The following is a 16002-nucleotide window of genomic DNA, read 5'->3' on the forward strand; positions in this document are numbered from 1 at the left end:
TCCTTATATTATTTATCTCAAATTAACTAATGCAGTTCTGTCTCCTGACTAGACCTTGACTGCTGTAGGTCTTTTCTGCCTAAATAAACTATTATAACTTTTCTATCTGCAGCAGCCATCCAGTATGGGAGAAGGAAGGTGTTACTCTTAACACCCTCCCAGGCTTTTAGGTATGAAGTAGAATTCATACTTTATCATCTCTGGGATTTCTTAAGCCAAGTCTCTGTTCATCCCACCACTACTATCCAACCCCCAATCTTACCAGAGTTCACCCACAATGTGGGAGAGCACAGAACAGGCCTCACACTCAAACCTCAACTCCCTTGCTCTGCTACCTTTCTCTATCCTTTTCAGCCCTTTTAATTCAGGAAGAGCTTCTCATTCACTGTAGCAGGAAACTTCTCTTATCCTGCAATTTTCCTATTTTCTTTCTTACAGTAATATTCCTATGTTTTTGCCATCACCATGAAAAAAACATGCCCTGGCTGTCCCACTGGTCCCAAAAGTTACACCAGTGAAATGGCAGCACGAATCAGTTTCCCCAGCGAACCGCAGCCTGAAGGAAACTTCCCCAGCTGACCTGCAAACTTGCGAGTAAGTAATAAATGTTTTTTGCTGTATGCTACTAAAATTTTGAGTTTGCTTATTATTCTGAAATAGCTAATTAATACAAAAGTTGAACCTCTTATCCAACCTCTAGTTCTAGAATATTTAAAGGAAAGTGGAAATGAGAAAACACTTTTCTTTCTTTTTAAAGGTCCATTATAAAACCATGGCCCCCATAACTACCGTCCCTGAAATGAGCTTCAAAGATGTTTCCAAAGTTAAAAGCTGAACATTCACTCCTTCTGTCTCTTTGCATTCCTGAAATAGCAATATGATACAAGACAAAGGCTGCCTCTGGATCAAGAAAGTGAATGTCACTCACAAGGAAGTGTGAAAAAAAGAAAAGACATTACCATATTTCAGTATATGCCCTTCATTAATACTATGGAATGACAAAAAGAGAACACAAGATTTGGTACAGGATTGACTTGGCTTTGAGGCATAACCCTGCCATTTACAGTTTTTATAGCTGATTTACTTATAGCTTACAATGAGTAACACAAGAAAATAAGTGTTGGAAGCAATAAAATGCTTAGTTCCTACTATGACCCTATCAGGTTATCCCTATTTAATTTATTACCCTCTTTTTTTTTTTTGGCTGAGGAATATTGGCCCTGAGCTAACATCTGTGCCCATCTTCCTCTACTTGTGGGACCCGTGCCACAGCATGGCTTGATAAGCCGTGTGCAGGTCCGCGCTCGCAATCCAAACTCGCGAAAGCCAGGCTGCTGAAGCGGAGTGTGCAGCATTGCCTAAGCTCACACATCTAGAAGGTGGAGCAGAGATCAGAAAAACCTTTCTCTGATTCCAAAGCTTTTTCTCTTAGGCTTTAACCTATTCAGGGATGATACTCAAAATATTTAACAACTCAAATTAATAAAAATTAATACATAAACATATAAATCAAAATTTATTTTTAAAATTCCCTTCATTCTCAACTCTATGTATTATAAAACTGTTTATCAAGGATAAAGGTTGTAGTGCGAACTGTTTGCCAAATAATTCTAAAAATTTCAAGTCATTTGTTAATTTTTAGAAAATGTTAGTATGTTTTGTGATATTTTTTGATACCAGTTATCACCAGCCAAATGATGCCCCTCTCTGAGCCATGAATTGACCTAAGAAAGTATATCAAATTCTTCCAATGACTTTCCCACTAAATAGTCATTAGTTAATTAATTTTTAGTTTCCCAATAATGAGAGGAAAGTTATTAACTTAATATTGTCTATGATGCTGAATCCTCTATCAGTTTCTGCTAACCAGAAGTTGCATTTTTTATTTTAAAAAAAAGGTTTTATACCTTATAATAATGTCTGAGATATTTACAGTCATATCTCTTTTGTTTTAAATCCTAAAAATCATTTATTATACTGTCATGTTTATTTTAGTCAAGTCTAATTCCTCAAGCCAGAGGACAGCAGCACAGAAAGATCCTTAAGAGTGGACTCTGTTGCTGGACTGCCTCGGTTTGAATTCTGACTCTGCCATTTAAACTTTAAACTCTTTGCTTCAGTTTCTTCAGTTTTAAAGATGATAATAATTATAGTACTCAAATGAGTTAATATACATTTGGAATGGTGCCTGGCATAGGACAAGCACTATATAAGCATTAGCTTTCCTTTTTATTAATGAAATTAATTTCATTAATATCTGTAACAAACAGGTATTTTGTGTTTTTTAACAATTCACCTCATTAAACGAAGGTGAAATGTAACAGATTCCCAGGGGTGATTCCCCTAACACACATTCAAAACCAGAAAGTTCCACACAGGCCATCTTCCTTTAAATCCTCTGGTGGTAGGAAGGGTAAATTAATTTGCATTTCACTCCTAACTTGCATAGGTTGTCCTTTGGAGTTTTAACTGTATTAGTGAATCTTCTTTGAGACTACGCACTGTGACAGAGTGGTAGGCTTTGTTTCATTCCCTGGAGGCCTCTGAGGCTATAAAAATGAACACTCAATGTCATCTGGTTTGGCAAATGTCCTCAGAGTGAAAGTTAGCTTCAGCACTCGACTTGCCCCTCTGGGTTCCTCCTTAATTCAGCATTTAGCCTCTGTACTCCTTATTTCTTTCTAAGACTTGAAAGCATTCACGAATATGTTTTGTTTCTATTTTATCAAGAATTTTGGTTGTTTGCAGAGAATGGATCAGTCCAAGCACCAGTATGTCATAATGCCATTCCAAATGCACACTCATTAATTCACAAGTACTATTTTTATTTTAAAATAATATCTTCACATCATAAGTAAAAATCAAATCATATACAAGAGTCTAAAATAAACAGTAAAATTGTCCTCTTTGGCCTCTCCCTGGTTCCATTCTCAGAAATAATTCCTTTTAACAGTAATTGAGATTCTTAGGGTTATTTTTTTTTGTATTTACCATTACAAATTTAATATAAGGACTTATACAGTAATTTGACAATTTTTGATAACGTCTGTTAACTTTGCACTATGAAATAAGAAATTTGGCACATTTTACTGCCTCTCAAACTTGATCTCTTGATTATTTCGTTATTGATATTAAGGCTTGTAATATTTATAATTTTTATATTATAATTAAGTCCTCTGTAATTTGTATAGATTGATTTAAAATTAATCAATATTAAGACAGAATTTAGAATATCATGATTATTCCCTATTGAACCAAGTACTGTGGCCAAACACATAGAGAAGTAAATGAAATTCTGTCACTAAACTTCTAACTCTTGAAGAATGTCCCACGCATGAGCTAAAAATGTCTTCTTTGTTAATGTGTTTTCACTTTTCTTTACTTCATCCAGGAAATGCTCAATTTCTATTCTTCTTTATGTTTATGTCGCCTTCCTCTTGTTTTCCTTTTTTTATTTTGCTGGAGCATCTTCACATATGAGGAAAAAGAGGTACTAAACCTGAGCTCTTGAGTGTCATGAGATTATTTTTTGGATTCATTTAATCGAAATTTTGGGTAGAGGCAGTATTTCATATCCAAAATTATTATTCATCATCTCCTAGCTCTGACATGTTGCTAATGCTGCTGAAAAAGTCTTGATATCAGTATGTTTCTCATCCATTTGTAGGTGACCCAGTTACTTTTCTCCGTGGAGGCTTCAAGGGTATTTAGAAATAAATCTAGTCTTCTGAAAATGCAAAAGAATGTGAAAAGAATATATATCTCAAAAATTCATCCTCCTCAGTATTTTGCTGAGCTCTTCTAAGTGAAGACTTATATCTTTATTCAGCTCAGGATAACTTACTGTTTTTTATATCAAATACTCCCAACTATTATGTCAGCATTCTGCTTCTGGAATGCCTATAAACAAATGTTTGGCTTGTGTCTAGCCTCCACTTTTTATATTTTCAATCTCTTTGCCTTTTTATATTTAACTAAAGCTTATGTTGTAGTTTTGGGTTTTTTTAATTATTTCATTGGGATCTTGTAACAGGAAGAGAGATGTATACCTATGATCTTTCATATGAAACCAGGAGTTTGGGTATTTTAATATTTTATGTGAAACTTTTATGTAAATGCTGAAAATTAAACCATATGCCCTCCTTCAAGATTGCAGCATATCTCTATACATAAATTTTAAATATGTAAGAGGTGAATTTTCTAATGTTTTTATTTGAGGTGAAAATTATAAAATTAATTCCATTATTTCATAACTTTGAGATCAATTTTGATCTGAGATCAATAATTTAGATTTTTCACTAGATACATGTTATACACCCACATGTTTGAAGGGTATTCTCATTTGCAGGAGGGATTCAAAAACCAAAGTATTCTATGTGACTAAACTTTTTTGCTTCCTAGGTACGCAGAGTTCCACCCAACACTTTTAATTACAAGTGTTTCATGCCAAAAAAAAAAAAAGACAATTCTAAAAAGGAGTTTCCAGATCCAGTAAGAGACAAAGTTAAAAGAGAAAAATGTAAATTAAGTAAAAGCAATCGATACAGCAACTCTTCTTCCTATAAAGCAGATCTCCACCATCTTTTTTCACTATAAACATAAAGTATTACATTTACATGTGCATTTCCTACAGGCACCTTCAGAGATTTGCATTGTTTTTTTCTAGTAGCTATAATATTGTGATACAAATAACTATGAATTCATTCTAAATATTCCTAAGCTTAAAAGCTTTATATTGGTAATAAATTACTTATGACATACTTCACGGTAGATCCTAAGGTGTGTACGATAATGACTCACTTGAGAGACACAACACAACCCTAAAATTCCTCAAGATGAAGAAATGATCTATGAAAACAACACATTTATTTAACAATTATCAGACTCTCTTACACGTCAAGAACACTACTAGATGATTGTAAACTGTCTTTTGAACTTACAGCTACAAAAAATCTCATAGAACCTGATGCTAATTTTGACCCCATCTCTTAGATTCAGTCAACTAATTTCTCAGAAAAAATAAGTCCATTCCTGAATTGCTCTCACCCAATTAATCTAATTTCTATGATTTCCTAGACATGCACAGCTATATTAATTTAGCTATCATTGCATTTGTACTTGCTTTAAATTAGTTCATCCTAATCTTGTACCAGTCACTTCACCATTGAAAACATTATAAATCAACTCTTGGCATGGTGCACCTACTAGAATTTTATTTCATCAAGCAGTGCTACTTCTCTAGTTGATTGGCTACATTTTAAAACCTGGTTGATGATCCTGTTCTGGTACTTTGTTATTAATAATATCTTACAATGACAGCCCAATTTGTATAAAAATTTATTTTAACAATATCTGTATACACAAGTCTAACTTTTTAACTATGAATTTCACTTTAATCTTTAGTAAATTTAAATTGAAGAAAATAGTCAAGTATACAGTTTTAAATTTCATCTGTTTTACTTATTTCAATTTATTCAATATTAGCTATAAAAAACAGAAATTCAGTTAGAAAAATTTATATCGACACAGTTTAAAATACAGATTAACAGGGATAAAAAACATTACTGAAGAGTCTTAGGTTTCAAGATAGATTCAAATTGAAAAGGGAAAAAAGTTACACTTCCAAGTAAACTTGGTTGAACCTAAAGTGAACCTTCCCCTTCACATACAACACGAGTTCAGTTTTCCTACATGTCCTAAGAATGAATGCTCTCTGACCCTACAGGAGATGTTCCTTGTAATATTCTCCCACAGAGCAATGCTGGACTTCTGTTTAGCTTCAAGAATTTTGTTGAACTTTAAAAATATGGAAGTATCATACTAGCCAAAGATGTTACAGCAGGCTACCAGGTACCTCTCTCAGGTCCTACTATAATGTTTGTGTTATGCAGTCTCTGCCACGATTCCTAGATTACAAACAAGTTTGGTTATAGAGGAGGCTTCTTACCATATCTGATAGTTTAGTAGTTCTTTCTGTTCTTGACAAGAAAGCAGCAGATCGGTTAGTCAAGTTAGGTGGTTCATCAGAAATTCCACCGACCTGTGAATTCCAAAAAGCATATTGAAAGAAGGAGTAAAATGAGTATATCATTTATTTTTATCAATACAAGTGGCACTATAAATAATAAGTTTGCAATGAAGCTCATCAATAGTGTTCTGTCATTACATAGAGATAGACATATATTCGTAAAAAAGAAAATTTTTAAATGGGATAAGAAGTAAGACAGTTTAAGTCAATGAAACATTAAAACAAAAGAAGAGTTGATTATATGAGCTTCTAGGAAAGTGTTTCTGCATACATTATTTAAACATATTAGGGGCCAGTTATTAGCTATAATCTAATGTCAAATTCAGACATCAATTCTTGTACTTTTTCCTAACCTGCAGGTTATAATCTCAATAATATATAAGTATAAGATATTTGGCCAATTATATAGTATTATTTGTTAATATTTAATTATTAATACATGAAATAAAAAGATTTTAACAATAACTATTTAAATTGATTATGCAGCAATCTTGGATTAATAAATTGTCTCAGCAAAATGATCCACACTCTCTTAAATATCATAACCCCTTATACACATTGAAGATGTAAATTAATAGGCTACAGGAAGCTAGTAATCTAAAAACTTATTAGCAATTAATTAATCCTTATGATATTATACTCTTTCTGATTTATCATACAATTTAGCCATTTGTATTCATTTAACAATTTAAACTGTATAACCAGCAGTAACATTCTTTGTATATACAAATAGGATGAGGATTTATTTTCCCATTTTTACATACTTCATTGTTTTTTATTTCAGAATTTGATATTCATATTTTATACTTCAGAATTTGATACCTAGCAGAATAGTTAGGTATCTCTTTATTTGTTCATTTTTTGAGGAACACTAATCTAAAACATCCATCCCTCACATACTGTATCTTTTGAACTATGTGCCTCTCTACCTTATATGCTAGAGTTGGTACTTCTCCACTCTTTTCCTCATGATATTATTCCTATCTAGTCACTCAAAAAAAAAAAGAAAAGAAATAGATTCTATCACCTTCAAAAACAGAAAAATCACAGTTCACATCTTGTAGAAATGTGAAAGCCTTCAAATAGAGAGTATCTGATCCAGCATTATTTCATGTGATTTTATATTGAAGCCAAAAAATAATTTACTTTTATGTAACTTTATTATTATCATGCATGTGGTACTAGAAATTATGACACGAAATTCAAAAGCATTTTTCAATTTTTACTGTTTAGGGGTAGAAGTTTTAAGCTCAGGAAATGAATTACTCATTGGATGACTTTGGATTTAGAGGAAATGAGTAGTGTGCAAAGACCACATTTTTTACCAAAAATTATTAAAAATAAATCCAGATATAATATAACAAAATCCAATTTTTGAAGGCCTTATAGAGTTGTGGATGCTTCCAACTCTATGAGTTGTCAGCATAGACAAGAGGGGCTAAGATTCTGAAGAGGGCAGAACCTCTGAAAGGTGAACTATCAATCTGCAGGTGCTTTCTCCCTGGGGGCATTTGCTGATAACAAGCAATAGAGAAAGAATCTGGTTTTAGACTTGGCAGAGCTGTTGTTAAGGAACTGAGAAACAGGTTTATTGTGGTCTTATTGGGCCAGAAAGACAAAATTGCAGATTTGCGGAGCCTGAAAACACATGGTCTGTTTCCCCATCAAGATGTTTGCAAGGGGATGAGGGGCAGGGCGATGCTAAAAATCTAAGCCCTAACTCTGAAACACAGAGGCATTAAAGATTTAGAGTTCAGAACCTGACAGATAAAGGGGTCTTGAACACATCAGGCTCACAGTTGAAATCCCCAGAGGACTACACTTAAGAAAATGAATAAATCAGAGGTAAACTAAGTCCTAGAAAAACTGTAACCACCACAATCCATGATTGAATTGAGATGATCTCCTCTCACTTCTATCTGCCTTGCAGAGAAAAGTATGAAATCTCTCTAGTAGAAGACAACAACATTTAGAGTCTCTATATTATACACAATATCTGGCATTCTATTAAAAATTATGGGGCAAGCCAAAGACAGATATGCATGATCAAAAATCAAGAGAAAAAAATAACAGACTGATAAGTGATCCAGATATTGGAGTTAACAGGCAGGACTTTAAAATAACTGTGATTAATGTGTTCAGGAAAACAGAGGGGAAAAAATTGAAAAAGAATACTTGAAAACATGGAGAATTCCTTCTGAGAAGTGAAATCTTTAAGAAAGAATTAAATAGGGATTCTATAACTGAATATTAGAATACCCGAAATTAAGAACTCAATAGATCAATTTAATAGCATTTGAAACACAGTTTAAAGAAAGATTTCTGAATTGAAAGATAACTCTGTAGAAAATATCTAAACTGCAGCACAAAGAGAAAAAAGGAGGCATAATAGAGAGAGGTTATAAGAGATGTTTGAGTCATGGTGAATAGACATAACATATATTTATTAGAGTCCTAGAAAGACAGGCAGGAAAACATGTGACAGAAAAATTATATGAAGATTAAATAGTCGAGAATTATTTAAAACTGATAAAAGACATCAACTCAAAGATTCAAAGGCTCTGCGAATTCAGGTAAATAAATACAAAAAAAAAACACACCTTCGACATATCAAAGACGAAGATTAAAAAAAAAAAAAACACATAGGGGCGGGTCCGGTGGGACAAGCGGTTGGGTGTGCGTGCTCCGCTTCGGTAGCCCGGAGTTTGCAGGTTCGGATCCCGGGTGCGCACCGATGCACCGCTTGTTAAGCCATGCTGTGGCGGTGTCCCATAAAAAGTGGAGGAAGATGGGCATGGATGTTACCTCAGGGCCAGTCTTCCTCAGCAAAAGGAGGAGGATTGGCAGATGCTAGCTTAGGGCTGATCTTCCTCACACACACAAAAAAACACATAATTGCTTTCAAAGGAGAAAGAATAAGTCTGACAACTTACCTCTCAATAGAAATGACAGAGAAGGCCTAAAACAATGGAATAACATCTTTAAAGTGCTGAAAGAAAATAACTGCCAACCTAAAAATCTATACCCCCCCAAAATTTAAAAAGAACAAAATAAAGACATTTTCAGACAAAAACTACAGTGATTAATCATCAACAGACCTCGACCAGAAGAAGCACTAAAGGAGTTTTTCAGGCAGAAGAAAAATGATTCCATATGGAAACAGAAATGCAGAAAGAAATGAAGCACAACAGAAAGGATAAATGTGTGGGTAAATATGAATAAATACCGACTGTACAAAACAATAATATTCAGAGGGTTTAAAATATATGTAAACTTAAAATGTATGACAATAATTAAACAAAAATAAGAGATAGCAAAACAGAGCTAAAATGTTCTAAACATTACCGGGAAAGTGGTAAAAGTAAACCTTTTTATTGGACTGCAAAAAGTAAAGGATGCACATTGTAATTTTGATGGCAACCACTAAAAGAATAGTAAAACCATGCATAACTAAAAATGCAATAGACGTAGATAAAATGGAATAATATAAAATATTTGATTAATTGAAAAAAGAAGGTGAAGTAAGAAAAAAATGCTAAAACAAGTGGGCATATAGAATATATGAAATAATATGGTTTCTATACACACAAATATATCAGTAATCCATTAAATATAAATGGATTAATACTACAGTTAAACACAAAGTTTATCAGACTGAATTTTTAAAACAGACTATTTAGGATGTATCTTTCACTTTTGATTATGATTCATTTAGTATTCACAGTAACACTTTGAGGTATGTACTATTATGATCTCCATTTTACTAACGCATAAACAAATCAAATAACTTACACAAAGTCAGTGGCAGAGCAAGAAAATATACTCGAGCACTCTGACACCAGAGATCATGCTCACAATCACTGTGCTATACTGTCTCAATGTCTGCAGCAGAGAGTAAAGACTACATATAATGAGGGCTTTTAAAAAAACTCATGCAACTTATAATTTTAATAATTCTTTTTATGTACATTCTTTTTATGTAAATGTCAGGTTACTCAGAATAATGACCTTCTAGTACTTTTAAACAAAATACAACAAGAACATTCTAAAAACTACTAACATTCATGATGCATTTAAAACATACTTATATCAGCACTTAAACATGGTTAAGATGGTAAATTTAATATTATATGTTTTTACCACATTAAAAAAATATATATACTTATATCAGATTGATGAACTATAAAAGTTAAAGAAAAGACACATGTTAAAAGTTAATGACAGAAACTCAAACTAAAAATCTAGAAATCTAGAGAACCTAGCAATCTAGAAAAATGAAGATGTTTTAGAGTGTGTATAGGCATGTTAAACTTGTTCTTATTTTAGCATCTCAATAATAAACTGGTGAATTTAATAGAAAATAAGTTAAATTGACAGAAACCAGAGAACTGTTTTAAGGAGACTGTTGGGAGACGGTTTGGGGCATGTGGGAGCAAAAAATAATAAAAGGAAAATGTGTACAAGTGAAGGATAGATAGACGTAAGAACTATGACGGGTCTGAGATTTTTACCTACTTCGAGCTAACACAGTTAGCTGCCACAGTCTCATGGATGCTGGCAGAAGACTGAGACTCCTGAGTCAGAGACAAAGGACCTGGTCACTGTGCCATAACAAAGAGCACGAGCATCAGCACGCTTGCAGCAGTCCTCCTTTCCCTCAAGTCCTAGCAAGGACAAGGCAGATGGGGTGAAATGGATAACTGCACATGCCATGGGCTTCATTTCAGGAGAAAAACCATGAATTTAGAGAACCTGAATCTTTTATAATGATAAGTAAGCAGGTCTGCCCTGTGCTTGAGAAGAAGACACTATCTCCATCTTCCAAAGCTATTTGCTATGCAATCATCCTTGAAAAGACAGTCCTAAACAAAGATGCAGAAATACAAAACATGGAGAATTGTCTCTTAATACGGAAAAAGAATAAAAATATTTTTTTACATAGGAAACAAACTTCTTTGAGAATGTTTACATAGAAAACAAATCTCTGAAAAAATGTTTCAATAAAAATTAGAAACCTGAAAAAATTAACGTCTAAAATATAAAAATTAATCCCATAAATATAAACTTTATGTACAATAAAACATAAAAGAGTTAACGTATCAGTAATTCAGGTCATCAAATTTCAAAGTACTTACATAACAATTCCCACCTTCAAATTGTTAAGCATACTTTTTTCTAGTTTGTTTTATTTTGTTTTCATTCTTGCTGCTGTTTGTTCTCATCTTAAAATCATACTATTTATCTTAAAACTGTACTAAACCAAAATCTAGTAATTAATTCCACTGAACTGAAATCTGAAACTCTATAGTCACGTATTGGTCTTGACCATATGCCTTGTGCCACACAGAACTCTTTTCCATATTAGAAAACTTTCCATTTTCAAACCAGCTGTCTGATTTATTCTCCCTACGTCTCCAATTCTTTATATTGAACATCTTCATTTCTTTCAAATGTTCTTTATGTGACATGGTTTTAACTTGTGTGCCTTCACCAGTGTGATAACCCTCCCCTGAATACATCCCAATTTGTCTAAATTTCTTTTAAACTGTGGTATCTAAAAGCAAAAAGAAAACGAAACAAAATTCTCCAATTAGGTATGGCTAACAAGTTCTCTCACTATAGTTACACAACTCTATATTCCACTCAAAATACACTAGGTGTATTCTAGGTGCTGACACTATCAAAATGAGGAAAATGAGTTTCCTTGTACATAGGGGCTAACAATCTAGGAGGGGACACAGACATGTAATCAGATATAGTGTGATACGTGCAATCACTGAGGATATACAAAATACAGTGATAGAAAAGAGGAGGGATAGTGGGGTGGGAACATGGAGAAAATGTGATCAATGAAAGATTTCCAAGGAAGGTGACAATGTTTTGAAGAATGAATAGGAACTTTCTAGACATATGGAACATATATTCTGTCCCATATCGTGAAAAAGATTTTAGCAAATGCTTGAGGGATAACAATTTGTTAATGGAGGCTGAAAAAGCAGTGAAGAAATTATTGGAGGATGAAAAAGGGGGATTCTCTCCTAATTAGTAATTGAATGATTAACAAAAATGTCACGTGCAGTAGCTTAACTTGACTCAGCGCAGGAGACCGCACTTGGCCCTGGCATGGACAAGATTGACAGTTGATAGCTCTTTCTCAATTCCACGGGTGGTAGTGCATGGCCATTCTTTGTTGGTAGAGCCATTTGTCTGGTTAATTCTGATAACAAGCAAGACTCTGGCATGCTAAATAGTTAGACAAACCCCAAGCACTGGGCATCCTCCAACTTCTTAGAGCGACAAGTGGTGTTCAACCACCCAAGATTTAAGCAAATAACAGGTGTGTGAGGCCCTTAGATGTCCCAGTTTGCACGCACCACACTAACTGGCTCAGTGTGGGCCTATCCTGAGACTGCAGGTACAGGTAACCCTTTGAACCCCATTCATGATGGGCATCTGGGATTACAATTATTCCCAAAGAACAAGGATTTCCAGTAAGGGCCATAAGCTTGTGTTGATTGGTTTAATGAGGCCCTCAGCTCAGACCACCAGGTCAGTTCACATCTTGGCAGAGCGCTGAGAAGACAGTCCAATTAGACTATCTAGAGGAAGTAAAAGTTGTAACAAGGTTTCTATAGATGAACCTGTAGAAGGATCATTAATGAGCCTCAGCACCTGAAGGGACAAAGGAATGCTGAGTCTCCTGTCCTCCCAATGTACGAGAACAATTACACAGTGACGTGATGTATCATGTTGTATTTAAGGAACTTCAAATAAAGATAAAGCTAAGGGAGTGAGAAGCAAGAATGAAGGGAAATTATGGCAGCAATGAGATATGAGGCTAGAGAGCGAGGCAGACACCATAAAGGATATCGTACTTAGGCTTCTTCCTTAGGGAATGGATGGCCTCAAGTTTGGAGCAGATAAAGCTTGAGTGAAGGGAAATTATGGCAGTAATGAGATAGGAGCTTAGAGAACTAGGCAGACACCAGATTATGAAATGGGCATTGTTCTTAGACTTAAACTTCTTCCTATACCTGAAAGAAGGTACAAGATTTTAGGCAAAGGGATATTATTAAAAGGTAGTGCCGTGATATGACATGTTTTAGAGAGATAGTACTTCTAATCACGTAGCCACAATTGCATTATTTTTTTCTCAGCTTTACTGCAGTCTTAAGTCATTCCTTAAGTTTCACCCATATGTTGTGTCAACTATTTCTCCCTCAGACTCCTGGGCCATGGTTTACTTGTATTAGGACATACTCAATGAAATTTGGGAAATTCTAGGTTTCCTACATAGACCATAGCTTCTTCCAGATTAAATAATGCTCAGCTTTCTAGACTGATAGCTTCATCTAGTGAACAAAGTCTACCAGGGGATAACTCTAGCTTTCCAACTTTCTCCATTAGGTGACATATAGAATTTATCTAATCTTATGTTCAAATTATTTAATAATATTAACCTAATAATGTTAGACATGGGAGTCAATCCATGATTCTTCAGTATGCATCAGTTGATGCTGAAGACCATGAAATACCAAGAGCTGTTAAGAATAAAGAGGAAGGAGAAATCTCAAGACAAAGGAAAAAAAAATTGAGAAATGAGAAACAAGCTAATTTAGGTTATAACTTCTGATATTATTTCTATCTCCTATGCCATCCTTCATATGATACTATGTTGAGAGGGACTACAAACCGGATGGATATGTGGAAATATGACTTAGAAAATCTTTGTCAAACCACATTTCTCTGAGTTAGTTTTGCGCAGGGTGTTTTCTGACACCCATGGCATATGAAATATCATGTGTCAACAAAATCCCTTAGGAATCAACCAGCTTCATTGAGCTCTGCCTCCTAAAGAATTAAGTTATATCAGATATAAAAAGGGCTATTATTATAACAAAGTAGATAAAAGATAAATAACTTTGCTTTTAACCTTATTGAATTTCTCTTGTTAGTTTTAACTATCAGATATTCTCTCAAGTACTATATCATTTGAAAATTTGAAAACCAAAAGTTCTTTATTTCATCCAAGTAAGTGATAGAAATGTTGAATAAGACAGAGGTAAAGAACAAAGCTACATAATATTGCCATAGCCATAGGCTGAAAATAATACTGTTATAGTCACTCAATCAACCAGTTATAAATCAAATTAACTGAATTTTAATCCAATACACATTTTCACATGTCCATATGAATATGGCCACCTGTTAAAGGCTACCTTGAAATCTATGAGAACAACACTCCCACTAAATTTCATATCAGTAAGGGAAATCGACTGCATAATTAGAATCAGATATCATGTAATATCAAAATCTCAAAATGCCTTTAAGATAACACAAAATTAATGAACACATGCTGACTTCTTTGGTAATAAAACTTTGACTAACAACAATTATTTTTTAAATGTATCCATGATATTCTTTTATTTTTTTCCACCTTTATTGAGGTATAACTGACAAATAAAAATTGTATATACTTGCAGTATGCAACATGATGATTTGATATATATGTACATTGTGAAATGATTACCAGAATCAAGCTAATTAACATATCCATAACCTTACGTAGTTCTCATTTTTTGTATGTGGTGACAACATTTAAGAGGTACTCTCTTACTAGAAATCAACTATAGGAAGAAAATCAGAAAAGCCACAAATACGTGGAGATTAAACAAAATGCTACTGAACAACGACTGCGTCAACGAAGAAATCAAAGAAGAAATCAAAAAATACCTGGAGACAAATGAAAATGAAAATACAACATGTCAGAATTTATGGGATACAGCAAAAGTGGTTCTAAGAGGGAAGTTTATAGCAATACAGGCCTATCTCAACAAACAAGAAAAATCTCAAATAAACAATCTAACAATGCACCTAAAGGAACTGGAAACAGAAGAACAAACCAAGCCCAAAATCAGTAGAAGAAGGGAAATAATAAAAATCAGAGCAGAAATAAATGAAATAGAGACTAAAAAAAATAGAAAAAATTAATAAAACCAAGAGCTGGTTCTTTGAAAAGATAAACAAAATTGACAAACCTTTAGCTAGACTCACCAAGAAAAAAAGAGACAAGGCACAAATAAGTAAAATCAGAAATGAAAGAGGAGAAATTACAACAGACACCTCAGAAATACAAAAGATTATAAGAGAATACTATGAAAAGCTATATGCCAACCAATTCCACAATCTGGAAGAAATGGATAAATTCTTAGAATCATACAACCTTCCAAAACGGGATCAAGAAGAAGTAGAGAATTTGAATAGACCAATCACCAGTAAGGAGACTGAAACAGTAATCAAAAACCTCCCCAAAAATAAAAGTCCAGGACCAGACGGCTTCCCTGGTGAATTCTACCAAACATTCAAAGAAGAGTTAATACCCATCCTTCTCAAACTCATCGAAAAAATTGAGGAGTGGGGGAAGCTCCCTAACTCATTCTACGAAGCCGACATTACCCTGATACCAAAACCAGAAAAGAACAACACAAGAAAAGAAAATTACAGGCCAATATCACTGGTGAACATCAATGCAAAAATCCTCAACAAAATACTAGCAAATCGCATACAACAATACGTTAAAAAGATTATACACCATGATCAAGTGGGATTTATTCCAGGGATGCAGGGATGGTTCAACATTCGCAAATCAATCAATGTAATACACCACATGAATAAAATGATGAATAAAAATCACATGATCATCTCAATAGATGCAGACAAAGCATTTGACAAGATACAGCATCCATTTATGATAAAAACTCTGAATAAAATGGGTATAGAAGGAAAGTACCTCAACATAATAAAGGCCATATATCAGAAACCCACAGCTAATATCATCCTCAATGGTGAAAAACTGAAAGCTATCCCTCTAAGAACAGGAACCAGACAAGGATGCCCACTGTCACCACTCCTATTTAACATAGTACTGGAAGTCCTAGCCAGAGCAATCAGGCAAGAGAAAGAAATAAAAGGGA

General features: G+C 33.9%; 1 protein-coding gene across 8 annotated transcripts in view; it reads right to left on the reverse strand.

The window, feature by feature from the left end:
• STPG2 (sperm tail PG-rich repeat containing 2) overlaps positions 1-16002 on the reverse strand; it is a 238992-nt gene that overhangs the window by 60677 nt on the left and 162313 nt on the right. For 7 of the 8 annotated variants that reach the window (XR_009221024.1, XM_058547537.1, XM_058547541.1 and 4 more), the window contains one exon: positions 5948-6040. Coding sequence is in view for 7 of the 8 variants with exons in the window: in XM_058547537.1 (XP_058403520.1) it covers positions 5948-6040 (93 nt within the window). In the remaining variant the exon portion in view is untranslated. Of the gene's footprint in view, positions 1-5947; positions 6041-10551; positions 10693-16002 lie in introns of those variants that run through there. The other variant, XM_058547539.1, reaches the window with a different exon arrangement.

Source organism: Diceros bicornis, chromosome 8, assembly GCF_020826845.1.
Source record: "Diceros bicornis minor isolate mBicDic1 chromosome 8, mDicBic1.mat.cur, whole genome shotgun sequence".
Taxonomy (NCBI): domain Eukaryota; kingdom Metazoa; phylum Chordata; class Mammalia; order Perissodactyla; family Rhinocerotidae; genus Diceros; species Diceros bicornis.